Genomic DNA, 22,998 nt, shown 5'->3' on the forward strand with positions numbered 1-22,998 from the left:
GGAGCTTGCTTCTGCCTCTGCCTGTGTCTCTGCCTCTCTCTCTCTCTGATATACATAAATAAAATCTTTAAAAATAAATTAAAAAATAAAACTACATGAGATAACATTTCTCCCCTATCAGATTGGTAAAAATCCAAAGATGTCCAAGTATCCCTGTTAGTAAGGCTGTGAAGAAGCCCTCAGATATAGCTGATGAGAGGACAAAATGATACAGTCTCTATGGAAATGAATTGATGAAAACTAACAAAAATATGTGTATTTGTCCTTTGACCTTACAATCCCATTTCTAGGCATCTAGAGATCTGGATTAGTAGGTATTTCTTCATTAATACAAAACAGTATTTCCACTAATATCTTGCTACTGGAAGTGTGGTCTGTCGAACAGCAGCCTTAGCTACCTGGGAGCTTGTTAGAAGTGCTGTATCTCAGGACCTACTGAATCAGAATCTGCATTTTAACAATACCCTAGATCGTTTACACGTGCGTTAAAGTTTGAGAAACACAGCACTAGGTTATTCGTGGCATTATTTACAGTGACGTAAGATTGGAAACAACCCAAACGGCCATTAGTGGCACACGAGGGAATATGATATAGCCATGAAAAGGAATAAGGATGGTCTCTGCAGCAAATACAGAGATCTCCAAAGTTTATTGTTAAGGCAAAAAAGCAAGTTGTAGAACTACTGATCGATAAAGGATGGATGGATGGGTGGGTAGCTAGTAGAACACCACCCTTTTGATAAGCGCACACAAGTACATGTTTGCAAAAGGGTAAGCTGGAAAGATCAACCTGAAGCTATGAAAACTAGGTTGAAAAGGATTGGAGAGGATAAGGGTAGAGTGATACCTCTGGGTACTCCTTTATGTTTCGCTGCTCCAAAGATAAAACAGTCACAACTGGGAGAGGGATGATGGGGTTTGCTACTGGCATGTGGTGGAGAGAGAGGTCAGGGATGCTGTTGACCGCTCTACAGTGTCAGAGCACAACCCAGAATTATTCAGCTCAGATGTTAATAGTGTCCATGTTGAGAACCCTGGCCTAGGGTAAGAATGGAGGAAGCACAGAACAGTCTGAGGTTTCCAAAATTGAATTCATTTTTATTAAAAAAAATTTTTTTAAAGATTTTATTTATTAGAGAGAGCAAGAGAGCACAAGTAGGCAGAGGGCAGGGAGAGGGAGAAGCCTGCCCCTGAGCGGAGGCTCCCCGGCCAGGGGACCAGCACCCAGCAGAAGGCAGACACTCAACCCTCTGGGCCACCCAGGCACCCCTGAACTCATTGTTAAAAGGTGACTCGCACTTCCCCCTCCTCCAGTCACCTGAGCCCTGTCCCCGCTCCAAGATGGCAAACGTGGATCTCCTGTGCTGTGCGGTTGCTCACTTAAAATCTCGGCCCCGGGGCGCCCCGGCGGCTCTGCGGGTTAGAGGCCCACTCTGGATCCTCACTCGTGACCATGAGTCACGACCGCAGGGTTCCGACGCGGAGCCTGGCCCTGCGGGGCGCCTGGGGCGGGGCACGGAGGCGGCAAGTTCTCTCCTCCCCCCCCAAAAAACCCCCAAATTTCTGTCCTGCACTGTACAGCTGTGGCCCCGTACCAGGGGCTGGTACTTTTCTGGCGGCTGGCACAGGGTCCCTGGTCTCCACGGAGCCGCAGCAAGGGCTGGCTGGTCGCGCACCGCTGCCCTGGCCGCAGGCCTCGGAAGGGTCACGCCCTCCTGATTCCCTGGGGGCCGTGGGCAAGGCCAGCCAGCCAGGCCCAGAACCCGCGGCCCCGCGCGCCGGGCAAAGTGCGCTGGCGACGCGTCCCGCACGCACCTGGCCTCCGCCCCGTGGGCACGCACCTGGCCCCGCTCCGCTCCGCAAGCACCTGGCCCCGCCCTGCACGCACCTGGCCTCCGCCCCGCGGGCACCCACCTGGCCCTCATCCCGACCAGCAACGCACTTGGCACCCCCCCACGCACCTGGCCCCCGCCCCGCCCCGCACGCACCTGGCCCCGCCCCGCCCGGCACGCACCTGGCCCTCGCCCCGCCCCGCACGCACCTGGCCCCTACCCCGACCAGCAACGCACCTGGCCCCGCCCCGCCCGGCACGCACCTGGCCCCGCCCCGCCCGGCACGCACCTGGCCCTCGCCCCGCCCCGCACGCACCTGGCCCCTACCCCGACCAGCAACGCACCTGGCCCTCGTCCCGCCCCGCACGCACTTGGCCCCGCTCCGCCCGGCACGCACCTGGCCCTCGCCGGGATCAGCAACGCACCTGGCCCTCGCCCCGCCCCGCATGCACCTGGCCCCTGCCCCCACCAGCAACGCACCTGGCCCCGCCCCGCCGCAGCTCCGCGACTACGCTGCCCTGGGCTCGCCCCGCCCCTCCCCGCCCCCTCAGCTCGGCGAGCCCGCTGCCCCGCCCCGCCCCGCCCCGCCCCGCCGGCGCCCGAGGCCCGAGGCCGGAGGCCCCAGCCTCCGCCTTCCCTACTGACCGCGGCGCCCACCCACGGAGGTACGTGTCTGTGCGGGACCGCCCCGGCGGGCACCGAGGGGTCCATCCTCGGCTCCGGGCTGGGAAAGCGTCCACGCGGGTCCGTCCTCCGCTCCGGGGCCGGGCAAGCGTCCACGCGGGTCCGGGCTCTGCTCCGGGCGGGCCAGCGCGGCAGGCGGGGCGGAGTCACCTGGGGGCGGAGTCACCTGGGGCGGAGTCACCTGGGCAGGGGCCCGCGGAGGGGCGGGGGCTGGGGCGTGGCCCAGGGCGGGCGCGCGTGGGGAGGCGGGGCGGTGTCCGGGCCTTGGCTGCGCGGGGTGGCGAGCGGCCGTTTGCTGGGGGCTCGGGTTCCGTGGAGGAGTCCGGCGGCGGCGGCCAGTGGCGCGGGTGGTGAGTGGGGCTGGGCGATGGGGACAGCGCCGAGCCACAGGTGACCTCGCCAGACCTCGCGGGGGGACGCGGCGGCCTCGGCCCGCGGGGTGGGGGCCGGAGGGGGGTCGGGGTGGGTCTGAGTCCTGCGCTCCCCCCGCCCCCCGTGGACTTTGCAGGTCAACGTAGGCCTGCAGAGATCCTCGTGAGCATCATCCCAGGTCCTGTTAGTTCTGTTTTTTATTAGATTCCCCTTCAGGGAAAATGTTGCAAGACGTGGTGTCTTCAGGGCTAAGAGGACATGGGAGAGGTTTTAATCATACTCGGGGCTTGTGTGCAACATGAAACTGGCACATAAGTTACTTTTTCCCCTCTTTCTCCCCATGAAGCCCAGTTTTAGGTTACTTTTTCCCCTCTTTCTCCCCATGAAGCTCAGTTTTAGGTTACTTTTTCCCCTCTTTCTCCCCATGAAGCTCAGTTTTAGGAAAGAGAAGTATGGGAAATTAATAGTCACATGCTGCCGGGAATGGATACGGGGATGCTGGTGGGAACTGGGTCAGTGTCCACAGTTCTGTCTCCTCGGCCTGACGGCAGGAATGGGACCGGCGGAGGCGGCCGGCTTCCCCCCTGTATGGTTTAGGACCCATGTGTGAGATGAGAGGAGATGAGAGGGCAAAGGCGACCTTTGGATCCAAAGGCACTGTGGTTCACAGGAGTGAAGCTGTTATCAGTATTACAGGGGTGTGACTCAGTATTTCATGACTCCTTGGGAGTGATTGTATCCTTTCCTGTAAGTCATCACAGAGAAGGGATACAATATTAGTCAACTTGGCCACATAAACTATTTAAAATTACATGAAACCAGTTCCAATCTAAGGCATTTTATTACAAGTCAGCATATTAGGTATAGTTAGCTCCATCTGTAATGGTGAAATTAGAATGAGTGGAATCACCATTCTTTCGTGTTTGTATCCTAAGGGCACCCTCTATCACACCAGGTGTTTGTTTTAAGATCTGGAGAAAGACCACACACACCTTACATTTCCAAGCTTTGCTGACCTGAGACCAGGCCTACACATCAGAAGAAAGGAAGTAGTGTATAATTCTACCCTTTTGTTGAATACCCACTGCTTGCCTGACATTAGTGTATTTAATCCTCACAGTAAACCTGTAAACAGAAGGAATCATCTCCTGTTTACAGATTGGAGAACTGCTGTTCAGAAAAGTAAAACACACAAGTACGCACAGTACACCAGAAAACAAAGGTAGAGACAAAGCAGAAGCCCAAGTCTCCATTCAGCCAATCTTTAAATGGTTATTTTTTTGTAGGAAATTAAGGCATCCTTAATCCAAGGAGGCAAGAAGCACAAATTGTGGCACTTTAAAAAATTAACACTTGATCCGTTGACTCCAATCAATTGTGAATATTAATTGCTCAGAATTACTGATGGTGAAACAGGGAAAAATATGGTGCTAGGGGAGATTTGTTAGACTTGTTTTGAACACACACTCGTACATGAAATTGTTCATTAAGAAAATTTTAATACCCAGTTTTTACGTTCGTGAGTATTGTTTTTATTTTTTAAAGGTACACTGTTACTGAAGCAGTAAATAATTTTGAAATATATAATGTATTTTGCATGTGCATGTATGTGTTGTGTGCCAAGGACATTTTTGGGCATCTTATATAAGCTCAAGTGGTAGGCACTTGGAAAGCCAAGGTCAGATGTTGAGTTTGCAGTGTGATCTGTGAAATATGCATCCTTGTTATTGGTGTGTTTATCGAATGGATAAGAAATCTTGCACTTCCTTAAAACAAAATAGAAATCCCACACTATAAAAATCTCACTTGATTGTTTATAGTTTTCTTTGATATTTGGAATATTGTGGTGAGTGGTAAATTATTTAAAGTTGAGGTTATTTTTCTTTGTTTTTTTTTTAGGATTAAGATCCCTTTGGTCTTTTTATAATTATTAGGAGTTTGTATATCAGTACAAAGTGATCATGAAAATTGTCTCATGATTATGTATTAGTGGTATGTAATGAGTGAATTATTTTCAAATCCACATTTCAGGACGAGAAGGATTTTAATAAGTAGCATTCAGTGCTTGGGCATTTATTTCACAGTCAAGAGAGGAACTGGATAGTAGCCAAAGAAGTAGCTTTTAAACATTAAAATATTATTTTGCTCTATTCACAAAAGTAGTAAATTTGTGAACATTTGTATTTAGTTCCTTTCTCTCATAAGACCCTGCTAAAAATGACAAAGAGCTTTGAAAGCATTAAAAGCAAAGGACAGGGCAGCCCGGGTGGCTCTGTGGTTTAGCACCTGCCTTCGGCCCAGGGCCTGATCCTGGAGTCCCGGGGTCGAGTCCCACGTCAGGCTCCCTGCATGGAGCCTGTGTCTCTGCCTCTCTCTCTATCTCTCTGTGTCTCTCATGAATAAATAAATAAAATCTTAAAACAAAACAAAAACAAAGGACAAGGGAAATGAAAGAGGGAACAAACAACTAAGAGAGGTCAGAATACCAGGAGATCAGGTCTCTCCCATACAGGGTCTGATGCCCAAACTCAGGGACCCCTAGGCCCTAGGGCTGACGAGGGGGTTACAGATCCAGTAGAAGTTACCCACCCCTAGCCGGCATGCTTCCAGAATACCCCAGCAGCCAGAGCAGGGGGTTCCTCCATTTGCTGGACAACAGGAACAAAACCGACTGATCCCTTGATGACACCGCGTCAGCCCCCAGCTGACCGCCCCCCCCCCCCCGTGTAAACAATTTCCAACATTGTTTTGTGTTTTCCTCTGAAATGTAACCGATACCCCAGGATCGCCAGGCCTGTGTAAGAGGCCTCTGTACGAAACAGATGTAGGTGAAATAAAGCCAACACCAGCCCCAACCACAGAGAAGACTCCAGAGAAAAAGAGATGGTGTCGGGAGCAGAAGACAACTCGGTGAAACCTTAGTGGTTCTCCAAGGAATTGCAACAGAAGGCTCTACAGAAGAAACAGTAGAGAACAAGGAGAAGTCCTTGGAAACTAAAAAGATAATGACTGAAATTAGAAAAAAATCAGTAGAGTGTTAGAAGATAAGGTCATGAACATCTCATCTTCCAAGAGATGGAACAAGATGTCATCATGATGGAAAATGCAAGAGAGGGCAGATCAGAGCAGCGCTTTCTACCTCTGCAGTAAGCAGCCTTGCCCATCCCAAAGTACCATACAAAGACCTTTTTCTTTTTTTTTTTTTTTTTTAAGATTTTATTTATTTATTCATGAGAGACACAGAGGAAGAGGCAGAGACACAGGCAGAGGGAGAAGCAGGCTCCATGCAGGGAGCCCGATGCGGGACTCGATCCCGCGTCCCCGGGTCACACCCTGAGCTGAAGGCAGCGGCTCCACCGCTGAGCCCCCCCCCCTGGCGTCCCCAAGTACCTACTCCTGTGTGTGCCATGACATGAAGACACTCAGGCAGTAGCTGCTGAGATCAGACCAAGAGTCCTGGTACCTGACTAATAGGGGGTACAGGAGAGGAGAACAGAATCAGTCTGGAGGGAACTGACAAGCGCCTTGAAAATTTTCCCCAGAGAGGAAGGACGGCTTGGATTGCGGATGGGAAGGTCGCACCACGTACACAACAAAATAAATAAACCGGGCCCGTCTTCAGGACGCATTGTGACACCTTAGAGGATCCGGGAAGGAAGACCTTGGGGTCCCACACAAAGGAGGTCGCCGGCACAGAGGTCTCTCAGGGAGGAGGGCTGCGTGGTGTGCCCTCGAGCCGTGTGCCCAGGAGGAAAGAGAAGGCTGAAAGGGTTGCACCCCGATGAAGGCCCGATGGACGCCTCCAGGTGCAGTCATGCAGGAGGAAAGTCAGGTGTATGCAAACTTGATGGGCCCGTCTCGGTTACAGCAGGTGTAGTAAGGACTTGAGAGGAAACCTGGGTCCAGGCTTTGCCCGGGTGTGGTCCAGACAGCAGCACCCAGACCCACGTACTCCTCGGAGATTCAGATTTTGTGCTTTACACGCTTCTCCATTAAGAGAAACCAGGAGAGGGGCAGACACCTCATGTCTTTGGACTGGAAAAAAAAAAATCAAGATAGAATGCTAAGAACTAGGATGTTGGTGGTCAGCTTGTCAAGATAAAGTGACCAATGGAAACAGACCCCCTACTGGCCCAGTTATGGCAGTTTGAGCACCAGGAAGAAAACTGAGATCAGGGACAGTAGGTGGCTCAGCAGTTGAGCATCTGCCTTCCACTCAGCTTGTGATCCTGGGGTCCCGGGATGGAGTCCCACGTTGGGCTCCCTGCAGGAGGCCTGCTTCTCCCTCCGCCTGTGTCTCTGCCTCCCTCTCTGCATCTCTCATGAATAAATGAATAAATATTTTAAAAAAAGAAAAAGAAAACTGAGATCAGCCAAAGCATTGTTTGTAAAAATCCCCGAGTCCATCCAAAACTTCCAATGAGGCAGACAAAATGAGCTTTAAAAAGGCACAAAAGAATTTCACTAATGTTTCAGGAAATGTGCCGTGGGATGATCCATCTGTGATTGTCATGTAAACAGCTCCATTATCCCAGGTTCCCAGGCTAAACAAGCACAGTCTAAAGGCCTAAAAATTAAACTTAGAGCCAAGTTATACAACCCAGATAGAGGAAAACTCAGATAATAACTTCATTTTAAGGAAAGATACTTAGGTTATGAGGAACAAGTGTGGTGGTTTGGCAGAGGCCTTGTAAAATCCCAGCAAAGGGGAAGTGGAGCTGAGAACTCCCCCACCTACTGGAATGCGCTTGTCCAGCAGAAGAGTGAGTGCTGAGCTCACAGTGACCAAGAACCAGGCTCCTGGCGTGGGGAGGGGATGGTCCCTTAAAGTTGAGCCCCAGAGAACCATTAAAATGCACATCACTGTCACCTTAGGAAACGTCTAAGAAGATACGACAAAGATAAAATACATTAAACCCATCGTGTTTGTGCTAGACTTTTTTTTTTTTTTTTTTAGATTTTATGTATTTGTGTGGGGGGGGAGAGAGAAGAGAGAGAGAGAGAGAAAATGAGAACAAGCAGAGCGAGGGGCAGAGGGAGAAACGGACTCCCCGCTGAGCAGGGAGCCCAGTGCAGACTCATCTCAGGACCCCGAGCCAAAGGCAGGTGCTTAACCAACTGAGCCACCCAGGCGCCCCACCTTTGCACAGGTATAGAAATGAGTTTTGTAACCACAGCTTTGTGTATTTTTAAACCTGTTTGAAAGTCTTAGGTGGACTTACCGGATTTGTAGGTCTTGATTTATAAGGCTTACGGAGGCCTAAATGTTTACTAAGGTTTGCTTTAAAAATGTTTCAGTTTGCTTTAAAAGATGTCAAAAGCATTTTAAAAATCTGATATATTAAAACATAACCAGTAAATATTTGAGAACAGTAATTTCTTTGCTGTGTGAACAATGTGCTTTGAGAATTTTTTTTTTTTTTAACTAGACTGCCGAAGAACGGACTATTAATTTAAGTATTTTAGTGGGGAATGTTGTTCCCTGTCTGTGAAAATTCCTTTTGAAGGTGAAAGCCCTGCACTCACCAGCAGGTTGAGACTGGATGAGGGGAAGGGGACTGATGATTCTGCATATCTGAGTAATGAAGCAGTGGAAGGATCTGACTGATGTATAGAACATTCCGGGGAAAGGTTGGCATTGCTACATAGAAAACTAAAGAAATGAGGGGAAAAAGGCAGTATTAACATAAGGAAAAACACTGTTAAGTAAAAGAAAGGAAATGCAAACCCTGCCCCCTAAAAATAATAGAGGCATGTTGTAGAAAATGTGAAAATGCAGAAAAATAGAAAAAAAAAACCCATAAAAATTACCATAAACTTTTGGTGTACAATATTTTCTTCCCATTTCTCTGTCTTTAAATTATGCTAGTGTGTACTTTCCTTCCTAGTTTACATGGGTAACATTTAAAAGTTACAGTATTAGATCTTTTTTCTTTTTTTTTTTTCTTTCTTTTTTTTTTTTTTAATATTTTATTTCATGTTCATGAGAGACATAGAGGCAGAGACACAGGCAGAGGGAGGAGCAGGCTCCATGCAGGGAGCCCGATGTGGGACTGGATCCCGGGACTCCAGGATCACGTCCTGAGCCAAAGGCAGATGCTCAACCACTGAGCCACCCAGGTGCCCCTAGATCTTTTTTTTCAACTTAATTTTGTACAGCCTGTGACATTAGTATGACTTAAAAAAAAAAATAATACCTCTATTACTGGGGTGCCTGGGTGGCTCAGTCTGTTAAGTGCCTGCCTTCGGCTCAGGTCACAATTCCAGGGTCCTGGGATCTAGCCCCATGTTGGGCCTCTGCTCAGCGTGGAGTCTGCATCTCCCTGTCCCTCTGCTGCTCCCCCTGCTTCTGCTCTCACTCTCTCTCTGGGTCAAATACATAAAATCTTACAAAAACGAAACAAACCATTGCCATCAGCACAGGAAGTTGTAGTGGAGGGGTGGTATAGGATCACACATGTCCCCTATTGTACAGAACAGGAGACCCTTGTTTACAATCCAGTTATTCTGGACATGTTAATATCCAATTTTCTCAGCACTATTTATTGAAAAGACTCTCTTTTCTCCACTGGTTATTCTTCGCTCCCTTGTCAACTCTTAGTTGATTGTATATGCTCAGGTTTATTTCTGGATTCTTGATTCCGTTCCATTGGCCTATTGGCAGTTTTTATGCCAGTACCATACTGTTGATGACTGACTTTATAATATAGCTTGAAATCAGGAAGTGTGATATCCTCTGCTTTGTTTTCCCTTGGGATTTCTTTGGCTATTCAGGGCCTTTTGTGGTTCTATATAAATTTTAGGAATTTTTTTTTTCTGCTTCTGTAAAAAATACCATTTGAATCTCAATAGGGATTGAATTAAATCTGTAGGGGATCCGTGGGTGGCTCAGCGGTTTGGCGCCTGCCTTTGGCCCAGGGCACGATCCTGGAGTCCCGGGATCGAGTCCCGCGTCGGGCTCCTGGCGTGGAGCCTGCTTCTCTCTCCTCCTGTGTCTCTGCCTGCCCCCCCCCCCGTGTGTGTCTATCATAAGTAAATAAATAAATAAATCTTAAAAAAATTGTTGAATTAAATCTGTAGATGGTATTGGTAGTATTCACATTTTAACAGTATTAACTCTTCCAATCCATGAACATGGGATAGCTTTCCATTAATTTGTGTCTTCTTCACAATGTCTTTTGATTTTCAGCAAACATCTTTTGCCTCCTTAGTTAAATTTATTCCTAAGTATTTTTATCATGTTTAATACTATTATAAATGATACCTATTGTTATTTTTCAAGAAATTTTATTGATAGTGTATGTAAATGCTACTAATTCTTGTATGTTAATTTTCTGTTCTGCAACTTTAAGAAGTCATTGATGAGATCTAACAGTTTTTGGTTGAGTCTGTAGGATTTTTTATGCATATAAAATCATGTCTATATATAGAGATAACTTCACTTTTTCCTTTCTAATTCTGATACCTTTTATTTCTTTTTCTTGCCTGATTGCTCTAGCTAAGGACTTTGAGTACTCTGTTAAATAGGAGTGGTAAGAGTGAGCAGCCTTGTCTTATTCCTGATTTTAGAAGAAAAGCTTTTTATCCTTTCACCATTTAAGTATGAGGTTAGCTGTGGGCTTATCATATTTGGCCTTTGTTAGGTTGTGACATGTTCCTTCTATGCCTAACTTGTTAAGAGTTTTTTTCATAATGGGACATTAAATTTTGTTGAATACCTTTTCTGCGTCTCTTGAGATGATCATATCATTCTTTTCTTTCATTCTGTTAATGTGTTATATCATATTGATTGATGGATTTGCACATGTTGAACCATCCTTGCATTCCAGGGATAAAGCCCGATAAAGCCGGCCTGATCATGGTAAATGATCATTTTACTGTGCTGCTGAAATCAGTTTGCTAGTATTTTGTTGAGAATTATTACATCTGTATTTGTCAAGGATGTTGGTTTTCTGTAGTTTTCTTTCCTAATGGTGCCTTTTTCTGGTTTTGGTATCAGGATAATGCTGGCCTATAAAATGAGTTTAGGAGTGTTCCCTTCTCTTTGAGTTTGAAAAGTATTGGAACTGGGCAGCCCCGGTGGCGCAGCGGTTAAGCGCTGCCTGCAGCCCGGGGCTTGATCCCGGAGACCCTGGATCGAGTCCCACGTCAGGCTCTCTGCATGGAGCCTGCTTCTCCCTCTGCCTGTGTCTCTACATCTCTATGAATGAATAAATAAAAATTAAAAAAAAAAAAAAGAAAAGTATTGGGACTAATTCATTTAAAGCTTGGTAAAATTCACCAGTGAAGCTTTATGTTTCTTTGCTTTTCTTTGTTGAGAGATTTCTGATTACTAATTCAAATCTCCTTACTAGTAATTAGTCTATTCAGATTTTTCTATTTATTCTTGATTCAGGTTTGGTAAGTTTTATGTTTCTAAACTTCTTCCATTTCTGCTATATTGTCCAATTTATTGGTATATAGTTGCTCATGGTAACCTTTTATGATCCTTTGAAGTTCTGTCATAGCAGTTGGAATGTCTTTTTTTATTTATAATTTTGTTGATTTGGGTCCTTTCTTTTTTTCCCTTTGGTTAGTCTAGCTAAGGGTTTGTCAATTTTGTTTGTTTTTTTCAAAGAACTGGCTCTTGGTTTGGTTAATCTTTTCTGTTTTTCTTTTCTGTATTTCATTTATTTCTGCTCTAATCTTTATTGTTTCCTTTCTTCTGCTAACTTTGGACTCAGTTTCTTTTCTTTTTCTTGTTCCTCTGGCATAAAGTTAGATTATTTGGGATGTTTTTTCTCAGCATAAGCATGTATTGCTATAAAGTACCTTCTTAGAACAACATTTGCTGCATCTAATAAGTTCTGGTATGTTATGTTTTCATTTTCATTTGTCTCAAAAAACCGTTTAATTTCTTCTTTGATCCATTGGTTGTTCAGGAGAGTGTTGTTTAATTTCCATGTATTTGTAGATTTTCCAGTTTTCCTCTATTGATTTCTAGTTTCCCGCTACTATAGTTAGCAAAGGTACTTGGTATGATTTCAGTCTTCTTGGATTTGTAAGACTTGTTTTGTGGCCTAACATACAGTCTGTCCTAGAATGTTCCATGTGCACTCGAGGAGAATGTGTACTCTGCTGTGATTTTATATATGTCTGTTAGGTCCATTTGGTCTATAGTGCTGTTCATATCCACTGTTTCTCATGTTGATTTTCTGTGTGGATTATCCACCCATTGTTGAGAGTGGCCTATTAAAGTCTCCAACTATTATTGTATTGCTGTTTATTTTTCCGTTTAGCTCTATTAGTTGTGCTTAATATATGTAGGTGCTCTGATGTTGGATGCATAAATATTTATAATTGTTATGTCTTCTTGATGTATTAATGCCTTTATCATTATGTAATGACCTCCTTTGTCTTTTTTTTTTCATTTGTAAAGTCTATTTTGTCTAATATAAGTATAGCTACCTCTGTCTTTTTTTTTTTTTTTTTTTTTTTTTTTTTTGTAATTCTTTGAAATGTTCCTTTCCATCCCTTTACTCTCAGCCTGTGTGTGTCTTTAAGGCTAAAGTGAGTTTCCCAGTTTCCCATAGTGGGCATATTGTTGGATCCCCCCCCTTTTTTTAATCCATTCAACTATTCAGTGTCTTTCATTTGGAGAATTCAGTTCATTTACATTCAAAGTAATTATTGATAGGTAAAGACTTACAACTGCCATTTTGTTAATTGTTTTCCAGTTGTTTTGTAGATCCATTGTTCCTTGTTTTTATCCTACTGTCTTTTTTTGTGTTTTGGGGTCTTTTGATATCATTGTGCTTTTACTTCTTTCTCCTGTTCCTTTGTTTAGGTACTTACTACAAGAGTTTCCCCTGTGGTTAGGAGGATTACAGAAAATATCTTAAATTTAGGGCAGCCCGGTGGCTTAGTAGTTTAGCACCACCTTCAGCCCAGGATATGATCCTGGAGACCCGGGATTGAGATCCTTGTCAGGCTCCCAGCATGGAGGCTGCTTCTCTCTCTCTCTCTCTCTCTGTATCGCTAAAAAAAAAAAAAATCTTAAATTTATAAACCCTATTTCAGACTGATAATAACTTCAATAGAATTCATATACTTTATGCTTTTACTTCTCCCTCTCACATTGTAGATTATTATTGCTGTTACTTACATTTTTTATGTTGTGTAACTAATAACAGGTTATTATAGTTATTTTTTGTTACATTAATCTTTTTTATTATCTTTTAAACTAGGGTTATAAGTGAGTTATGTACCACTATTACCATGTTGTAGAATCTATGACTATATATTTATCATTACCAGTGAGATTTATGCTACCTTTCTGTGTTTTTATGTTAGTGTTCTTTTACTTCTACTCAGAGAATTCCCTTTTGCATTTCTTGGAAGGCAGGTGTGGTGGCAATGAAATCCCTCAGCTTTTGTTTGTGTGGGAAAGGCTTTATCCCTTCTTTGTTTCTGGAGGAGAACTTCACCAGGCATAGAATTCTTAGTTGACAGTTTTTGGGTTTTGGTTGTTGTTATTATTGCTGTTTTTCAACATTTTGAATGTCGTCCCATCCTCTCTTGGCCTGAAAAGTTTTTGTTGAGAAATCTGTTTCTGGTCTTACTAGGGTTCTCATAAATGTGTAATTTCTCTCTTCTCTTGCCATTCTTAAAATTCTTTCTTTGTCTTTATCTTTTGACAATTTAATAATGGTGTGTGTCGGTGCAGCCCTAGTCAGATTCAACCTACTTGGGGTCCTTTGGGCCTCATGGATGCAGACATCCATTTCTCTCCCCAGGTTTTGGAAGTTTCCAGCCATTGTTGCTTTAAGTAAACTCTCCGTCCCTTTCTGTTTCTTTTCTCCCTCTGGAATTCTCATGGTGCAAATATTGCTTCTTTTCATTGTGTCCAATAATTCCCATGGACTTTCCTCACTGTTTTTCATTTTGTTGCTCTAACAATAATTTCCAATGTTCTGTCCTCTAGACCAATGATTCTTTTTGTCTGCATGACCAAGTCTACTTTTGTAACTGTTGAGTTCTTTGGTTCAGTTATTGTACTTTCAACTCTATGATTTCAGCTTTTTAGGATTTTTTGATGGTTGTTATTTCCTTGCCAGACTTCTCATTTTGATCATGCATTGTTTTCCCCGACTTTGGTTAGTTGTATGTCTGCACTTTCTTTTAGCTCACTAAACTACTTTAAGAGGATTATCCTGAGTTCTTTTTATGACAGCATAAATCTCCATTTCTTTTAGGTTTGCTTTTGGAACTATTTTAGTTTCCTTTGGTGGTCTCATATACCTGATTTTTCATGATCCTTGATTCCTTATGTTGGTGTCTGTGCATTTGACTAATGGGGTTCCTCTTCTAGACTTTACAGATTTGTTTTGGCAGAGACAGTTCTTTACCAGTCAGCTCAGTTTGATTTCTGGTTACATCTGCTGCTAATGTTTTTGGGCAGGTGGGGTCTGTTATTATGTATGGTCTATTTTGGGGTGAGGCAACTGTTCGAGCTCTGAAGATGGAGATGGTGAAGTGTGCCACTGGCTGAGCATAGTTAGATAGGACTACTGGCTTGGTTCCCTACCTAAGTGAGGCTACTGGATGGGCTCAGAGTTGCTTAGATTTTCTGGTCGGGCTTTCTAGATGGTCAGGACTGAGTACCATATTCAGTTGTGATTTGGGCTATGAATTAACTTCCCTGCCCTGGCAGGGCAGCAGGCCAGAACCCAGGGCCTATACACAATTCATTGTTTGGGAGACTAAATCAGGCCGGAGTGTGCACTGAGTTCCATACTCAGGTGAGGACACAGGTTTTACTCTGCAGATGGGGAAAGCCACAGGCTGTGCTATCAAGTGCCTCCATATGTAGGGATGTTGAATGGGCCACCGACCTGCTCATGTGCTCTGGTTGGGTTCCCCGAATGGATGGGCTGAAGGCTGTGCTCAGTGATGAGTGGGGCAATGAATTAGATTCCCTCTTCCAGTGCAGTGAGAAGAAGCAGCTCTAGACTTGGTAAGGCTCTTACCAAATTGTCTTAACTCAAACTGATCCGCACCCCAAATTCCCTGCGGAACAGGACCACTGGCTTTGCTCTGTAACTTCTCAGCTCTGTTCTTCTCTTGGCTCAACACTTCTGGGCTGCACAGCTCCCAGGGGCTGTCTCCAGCCCTTTTGGTCAGATGGAGCCAGAAGACCCTGTCTGCAGCAGGTGGGACTGTGGTTCAGCTCCTTTGCCTAGGTAGGAAAGGAGAAGGCTGCTCTCAGCTACTCTCAGTTTCCCAAATAGGCTGTCTGGTTGGGAGCGTCCTGGAGCTACCCTCAGTCCTCCGTGAGCTTACGCCTCTGCCTCTGTACCTGGTACTGGCCCTGCTGTGGGGCCAATCAGCTGTGCCTGCCTGCCTCTCAGCTTGAGCTCCACCGGGCCACATAGTGTCAACTCCACAGATTGTCACCAGGCCTTCTGGTCAGATGGGGCTGGAAGGCACTCTCCGCAGCGGGTGGGGCTGTGACTCAGCATCTTGCCTGGGCGTGGGCAAACCGGGCTCTAGGACCAGCAAAACTCCTGGTTTGCGAATCTGAATCATGCAGATCTCCACCCCATGGTGTGCCCGGGTCAGAGTGTACCCCTGACTTAGCTCTACAGATAAAGCCTCTGGTGGGATTGCGCCCTGGACACTGCAGGTATGACCTTGGTTGCCAAGATCCGTGTGCTGGTGGTTCCAAGCCCTGTGCTCTTTTCAGTTGCGGGTGCCCAGGGGTTGAGCCACGCAGATTCCCCTGAAGCCTCTGTAGTGCGAGGTCGGAGTAGGCACTCCTGCAAAACAGGCCCGGTGCTGGGGGGGCTCTTGTCCCCTCCAGGTGCTCTCTTCCCACTGGAGAAACCAGAGGCTCAGGGAAGACCTCTCCACACGGCTACCCTGTCCTGGGGGAGCCGCCTCTCCCAGCGTCCGATGCAGTCTGTTCTGGTCTCCGCCGGGCAGGGCTGCTTAGCCTCACCCCACGTACCCCATGTTCGAGGAGAGTCTCAGTGCTGCCTTGTTCTTGATGTAGATTCTTCTTCTGAGGGGGCGTGAAGCCAGGAGCGACCTGTGGGGCTGCATGGTATGTGCATCGGTGACTCTGGTTTTATCTTTACTTAAATCCCTAGATGTGCAGTATTTGGTTCGGGCTATATGAATGATTTCATGACATTTTTTTCTTGCTTCCTTAATTTTTTATACAATTCTAAATTGCGCTCTGGAAATATCCGTGTACCGATTTAGCATCGTTTACACAGAATAGGAAGGCACTATCTTAGTCATTGTTGGCCAGGTGTCTTTAATCAGCTCTCCACCTCTCCTTTTCGTTTTTGGAAGTCAGTGTTCAGAGAGTGATCTCCAGAGCCTTGCAGACCGGGGTTCCTGCCTCCCCTCTCCTCCTTGTGTGGCCTTGTGACCACAGGGACAAGATAAGGAGCCAAGGCTCAGTTCCTTTGCTTGTCAAATGCCCATGTTCTCCACCAGCCTTAGAGAGGTTTAAGAGTCTTGTAGGAAAAGTGCTAACGTAGGTCCCAGTGTGTAGTACAGACTCAAAAAGGGATATTTATTATTTTTTTTCTGAAGTTAGAACCTTTTAATATAGTTCTTAGTTATTGTTTCTGTTTGGGAAGTAAGGGAACCGCTTCTAATATTTTCTCATCAATGATGATGGCTGACAGTTCCCGTCATATTAAGGAAATATCAGGAAATGTCATTTTCCCATTTGTTTCAAGGATGTTTATTATGAGCGGGCAATTCAGTATCATGATTAACACACTTTGTGCTCTAAGACTGCCCTGCTTATCTGTGATAAGCCTACGAAGCATCACGGATTTCAGTTTTTCTTTTTTATTTAGCAATTTGTATAGGGTGGGGGTGTAATTTTACCTTTGATAACTATCAGTCATTTGCAACCGAGAAATAGAAGCTGTTAGACTTCACTGTGGGCTTTGAAGCGGGAGCCACGCTCGGGCTCTTGCTTCTGCATTCGTGTGGACGATGGGTAGGCATTGGCGAGGGGAGGGGACACGGATTGTCTGGCACATCCTCTTCCTCATACAGGGAGCGGAAATCCAGTAACACACTCAGAGTCCCAGAGCCAGTCCCAGAGTCCCAGGGCCCAAACCTCGCCTCCCCCCGACTCCTGCTCCTTCCTCTGAGTGTCCTGGCTTGTTCTTCCCCGGGTCAGTATGTAAAACAAGAAGACTGGAGCTACTCTATGTTGAGGAACTACTGATCTTTCAGCTTTCTTTTTTTTCTTTTTTTTTTTTAATTTATTTTAATCTTTCAACTTTCTTAATTCATTGAGAGACTGTGCAGCCTGTCAGTGGGGGCGGAGCCACCTGGGGGCAAAGCCAGAGGTGCCCCTGTCCCCAGGCAAGAGGAAGATTAGTGGTGGCCCACAGACACTTGTCTGGGTCTTGACCTTTCATCGTATGAGGAATGCTTGGGACTGTGCTCCTTGTCCTGCGGTAGCTCCTCTTACAAGCTCTTCATTGTTAGACCTGCTTTAACAGTTGTTTCTTCTAAAATTGGTAAGTGGGGAGCATTTGCTGATATAAAATCCAAATAAACAATATAACTTTGCATATCATTTCGTGTAATGGCTCCTTTTGTGTGTGTTGGTGTCCCCAAATCCCGAAACTATTTCTGGGTCATCAAAGAATCAGTTGTATTGAGAAGAATCTTAGTCATGCGCATGTTCTATCATCGGGCACAGGGAGTCTGAGCGCCCAGGAGGCCCCGCGCCCCAGCTTTTCTGTATATTGAACAGAATTTGAAAACAAAAGGTCTAAACAAGGACGGTAAATAAAATTGATCAGATGTGTCCCTTATAATATTATTTATCTGCAGCTCTTGTAACAAATTACCCCAAACTCGTGGGTTTACTCCCTCGGGCTTCTGGAGGCCAGGAGGCCCGCAGGCCCAGCTCTCCCGGAGGAGGAGGCTCGGGAGGAGAGGCCGCCCCCACCTTGCCAGTTCCGGGCTGCTTTCTCCCGCCGGACCTGCATCCTCCTTGGTGGAGGGAGAGGGAGGAGCAGGCTCCCCGATGCAGGGCGATCCCAGGACCCGGAGACTGTGACCCGAGCTGGAGGCAGGCCCCTGCCCACCGAGCCACCCAGGCACCAGGACCCTTCCTTCAGTCACGTCTACAGAGTCTCCTTCGCCGTACAAGGCACAGTCTGCCTGGGGCGGGGGGGGGGGGGGTCTGATACTTGTGCTGCTAGCGGAGCCCGCAGACGCTGCTCCCGGGTCTGCCCCCCACCTCTGCGGCTCCTGTCTCCTCACCCGAGCCCCTGGCCTGCTTCAGGCTCGTCCTGGCGCCTTCCTCTAGGGACATCTCGAGCCGCCGTGGAGAGGTCGTCTTGGCCTGAGTTCAGCCGTAGCTATTGGGTTTCTTAGCCTGGATTTATCACTTCGCCTCCGTGATAGTAGGTCTTTCTGGAGACCTGCCTGAAGACCCTCGGACCTACCCGGTCCCTGCCTGCCCAGGGTATTCCTGTTCCGGACCCGGCCTAGGCTGCCAGGGTCATTGCCACGGGCCCTCCGTGCCCGACAGGTGCAGCCTGACCCCTGCCCTTGGAGGCCCGTGTCCGGAGTGGCGTGGGCATGCACCTGCTGCCGTGTGCCCTCGTTGTGAGAACAGGGACCAAGGCCTGGGCCTGTGGTCAGTGGGAGGTCTGGGGAACACGGCCGTGGTGTGGGCGTCGACCCAAGCAGAGGTTTCAGAGGAGAGGAAACCGGAGGGTCAGAGGTCCTTGTTTTTAAGAGTCTCCTACGTCTTTGCCTGTGGTTTGATTTATCTTTTATCTTCAGGCTCCAGGTTATCCTAAAATGGGGTCTTCCCACGTTATAAAAACATTCAAGCACCCTTTTTGTGCGTGACCGTGTGGTTGGACTGATCATTTTGAATGATTTTTAAATATAGGCCCACACAGCACCCCAAACAGTATAGAAATGGAAGCAAAAGCCAATAACTCCTTTCCTGATCCCACCCGCAGGGAGTAACTGGGCTAAGCCATCAAGCGCGTAACCTTCCACGCTTCCTCTGTGTTCGCAGCTAAGCGTACAGGTGTCAGTCCCCCTGCCTTTCTCCCCCACACAACAGGATTGTATTATTAATATCATTATTCATTTTTTTTACTTAATATTGGAAACACGCAAAATAATTTTGAGGGGCCCCTAAAGAAGGAGAGTTTTGTGTACATCCCTATTTCCCCACCGAACCAAAGTGGTAACTGTCGATAACAGAGTGGTATATAGTCAGCGTGGAAGCCCCTATTTATGCAAAACTGATTTTATTTGACTATTTATCCATTTATTTTGGAATGTGATACTGATCTTAAAACCATTCTTTCAGGCTCACCATGGATACTCTTTCAGAGGCAAATGGCACCTTTGCCATAAGTCTTCTGAAAAAGCTGGGTGAAGACAGCTCGAAAAATGTGTTCTTCTCACCCATGAGCATCTCCTCTGCCCTGTCCATGGTCTTCACGGGTGCAAAGGGAAACACTGCAGCCCAGATGTCCCAGGTACGTGCCCGGATGTTTCTGGGCAACAGTAGATACTATTAATTTATCGGTTGAGCTGGTCTTGCACTTTCACAGCCAAGGTTTGCTCCCGACAGATCCCCCTGCTGGCGTTGCAGGATGGGGACAGAGTTGCCAGGTGACATGTTGGGCCCGGGTGAGCAAGCACCTGGAGGGGTGCCTCGGCTCTGTTAGGGAGGAAGTGGTGTGCTCCATCCCGAAGAATGAGTGATGTCACCTCCCTGATGGTGGTTGATACCTGAGTTTGAGTTTGTGAGTAGGGATACGGTCGCACGGGTCCATGCTGCGTTGTGTGATACTCTTTGGATATTGTCATTTGCTTTCAGTTGTTAGAGATTTTTATTTCAATTTTCTCCTATAAGTGTAAGATCCTCTTAGAATGGCACCGGTCTGCCAAAATGTCTTCAGTAGCATTTCAGTTGTTTGTTGTTGACTAACCAGTACCCTAAAACTTAGCAGCTTGAGATGACAGTTTACTGGTGCAAGACTCTTGGTGTGTCAGGTGATGCTTCTGCTTTGCTTGGCCCCAGCTGGATCACTGGTGTGGGATCTTGGCCTCTTCCGTGTGGCCTTTGCCACTAGGCCTCCACGGGGTGTCTCCTTGGCAGGGTAGCCTGGCTTCCTTACGGGATGGTACCCAGCTTCCAGGAAGACCAGCTTAAATGCACAAATGTTTATCAAGCCTCTGTTATATCATGTCTGTGAATGTGCCACTGGCTCACGCCAGTCATGTGGCTGAGCCCAGAGTCAGCCCAAGACGGGGCTGCGGGCATGGCTCACTGGGGCCACTGAGGACTGCCATAGTCCACCGTCTGGCCCCTAATGATTCCACGTCCCCGGCAGGTGAGGTACACTCATGCCATCCCAAGACCCCAGAGTCTCATCCCATCAGGGGGCCGGGCTCGGGCTTGAAGTCCAGGAGGAGAACAGGGCTGTGAAGTTGGTATGGCTCCTGGGTGTGGAGTTTTGGGACACTCTCTTCGAAAATGTCCCATCCAGACTGGATGTCCCAGTCTGCTCGGGCCGCCAGAGCAAGGTAACAGACCGAGTGGCCCCAAACAACAGAAAGATATTTCCTCACAGTTCTGGAGGCTGGAAGTCTGAGATCAGGGTGTCAGCAGAGTCGTTTCGTCTAGTTTGGGGTTTCTGTCTCTCTGCTTACACCCCACTTGCTGGCCGACAGTGTCCTTAGGATGCTCAGGAGCATCAAGGGCCGCAGAACAAGCCGTCCCACGCTTCGTGGCCGGAAATAACAAAGACTGTTTCTCAGATCCCGTGGTCTGACCCACGTGGCGCCAGCTGAGACCATCACGATCCCGGAGGGCCTCTCTCATGTGCCCGGGGCCTCCATTCTCTGGCAGGTCGTCCCCCCTCGCCGTGTCAGCTCTCCAGGCCTCTCCGTGAGGCTTCGAGGCTTCCACCCGCGGAGCCTGGGCTTCCCCACATCCCGCTGGCCGGGGCCAGGGCAGTGCATGGAGCGGCCCGGCCCGCTGAGGCCCAGGCCCAGAACCGCGTGGCTCCCGCTGCACCCCGCGTGGGGAGAGTGGCCTGCAGTTGCGGAGATGGGGGCCTGGTTGCGGCCGTCCGTGCACAGGTGCAGAGGCGACACGCGACACGACACGCACGAGCACACGGCGCGGGGCGGGCAAGGGCAGCGGCCTCCCGGGCGGGTTCCGGCCCGACTCCCCGCGGGACATGCTTTCAGTCTTCAGTTGTTTGAAGCTTCTTTGGAGCCGGGTCTCTGCGGTCCACTCCCCGAATTCAGGGCACGTTCTGTTTTGGGTTTCAGACACTTTCCTTAAGTAAAATCGGCGGAGGCGGTGATGTCCACCAGGGCTTCCAGGCGCTTCTCAACGAAGTCAACAGCGCCGAGGCGCGGTACTTGCTGAGAACAGCCAACAGGCTCTTCGGGGAGAAGTCCTGCGGGTTCCTCTCGGTGAGTCCCGCGAGTCCCGCTGAGTCCCCCCTGCGAAGTGAGGGGCCCTGGGGCCGGGGAGGCGGGTCCTGCGGGAGGCAGAAGCCCGGGCGGTCCTCTCGCTGACCTCATGCTCCCCCGAGCCCGGTTTCAATTTTACCTTTTGTGAAATGAACCTTATAACAAATACTGTCCAGATTTTTGGGAAGCTTAAAGGAGCTAATTATAAAAGGAGCTGACATGGACCAGACACAATTCAAGGTGAGTTGGGCCAGGGGCACCTGGCTGGCTCAGTCAGAAGAGCATGGGACTCTGATCTGGGAGTTGGGAGTTCAAGCCCCATGTTGGGTGCAGACGTTACTTAAAAATAAAACTCTCGTTTAGTGCCCACCTTCAGGGCAGGGCGTGATCCTGGAGACCGAGGATCGAGTCCCATATCAGGCTCCCGGCATGGAGCCTGCTTCTTCCTCTGCCTGTGTCTCTGCCTCTCTGTCTCTCTCTCTCTCTCTCATGAATAAATAAATAAAATCTTAAAAAAAATAAAAATGAACTGCTAAGGCTGCTACAATGAAGTTTTATTATTTAAAAAAAAAAACTCTCAAAAAAAAAAAAGATGACTGGACGGACCGAAACAAGTGATCAAAATGAATATTTCTAATTGTCATTTCACACATACTGATAATTTTTTTTAATGTACTGCGATACTTGTTCGACTTTTTACATGTGTGTTTTTATTGTTTTTTTCTGCTGCAGAATTTTCTTAAAGTTATTTGTCTAATTATACTGGTTCTCTTTATTCATAGTGCTTTCACGGTTTTCTTTCTCGTTTTTCAAAAACTAAAGTAATATGTGAGCGTATTTCTGTTAAGTAATGAGTATATTCCTGTTGTATAAAAACGTAAGTAAAACAAAGCGAGAGTCCTCACAACCTCTTCCACACCTCATCCCTCCCATTGTAGATTTGGCCTGTATCCCCCGTTCATGCAGAAATCTGTTTGGTGGGGGTTTTCTCTGCACGACATCATATGCCATAATGTTGTTTTGTGTTTTTTTTTTTTTTTTTTTTTTTCACCCAGCACCATGTCTTAAATTCTCTGGATATCGGGGGTCTACCTCTGTTTAACTGTCATCTGCTATTCCGGAGTCTGGGTGTCCGGGAATGCACAAAGTCCACCACTCCCCCCATCGAGGGGCATTTAGACAGTGAATATTACCATACGTGACCTGTCCCGATGTACGTGCTGCTCCAACGTGGGTTCGTAGGAGGGAGGAAAGGAGTGAAGCTTTGAAGTTGTAGGCACTATTGCCAGATCGTCCAAAATGCTGTGGCTACTTCCATTCTCTCCAGGGATGTTAGCAGAGCGTTTACTTCCACTCGCCATCATCAACGCTGCGTGTGGTTAACCTCTTACATTTTGACTATTAGTGAGATCGAACAGCTTGCCTTTTTGTTTTATTTATTTATTTATCATTTATTTATTTATTTATTAAGCTTTTATTTTATTTTTTTTTTAATTTTTTTTTATTTATTTATGATAGGCACATAGTGAGAGAGAGAGGCAGAGACATAGGCAGAGGGTGAAGCAGGCTCCATGCACCGGGAGCCCAACGTGGGATTCGATCCCGGGTCTCCAGGATCGCACCC

The 22,998-nt window shown here is 47.3% G+C and overlaps 1 protein-coding gene across 4 annotated transcripts in view; it reads left to right on the forward strand.

Annotated features, from left to right (window-relative positions):
- Positions 1-2,417: 2,417 nt before the first annotated feature.
- The window catches only part of SERPINB6 (serpin family B member 6), a 28,726-nt gene continuing 8,145 nt past the window's right edge, over positions 2,418-22,998 (forward strand). The window contains exons 1-3 of one of the 4 annotated variants that reach the window (XM_055323410.1): positions 2,418-2,497; positions 19,249-19,420; positions 21,228-21,374. In XM_055323410.1, coding sequence (XP_055179385.1) covers positions 19,256-19,420; positions 21,228-21,374 — 312 coding nt within the window. In that variant the 5' untranslated portion in view covers positions 2,418-2,497; positions 19,249-19,255. Of the gene's footprint in view, positions 2,498-2,743; positions 2,867-8,018; positions 8,039-15,381; positions 15,553-19,248; positions 19,421-21,227; positions 21,375-22,998 lie in introns of those variants that run through there. The other 3 variants (XM_055323412.1, XM_055323413.1, XM_055323411.1) reach the window with 3 other exon arrangements.

This window comes from Nyctereutes procyonoides, unplaced genomic scaffold (assembly GCF_905146905.1).
Source record: "Nyctereutes procyonoides isolate TBG_1078 unplaced genomic scaffold, NYPRO_anot_genome, whole genome shotgun sequence".
In the NCBI taxonomy this organism is placed as follows: domain Eukaryota; kingdom Metazoa; phylum Chordata; class Mammalia; order Carnivora; family Canidae; genus Nyctereutes; species Nyctereutes procyonoides.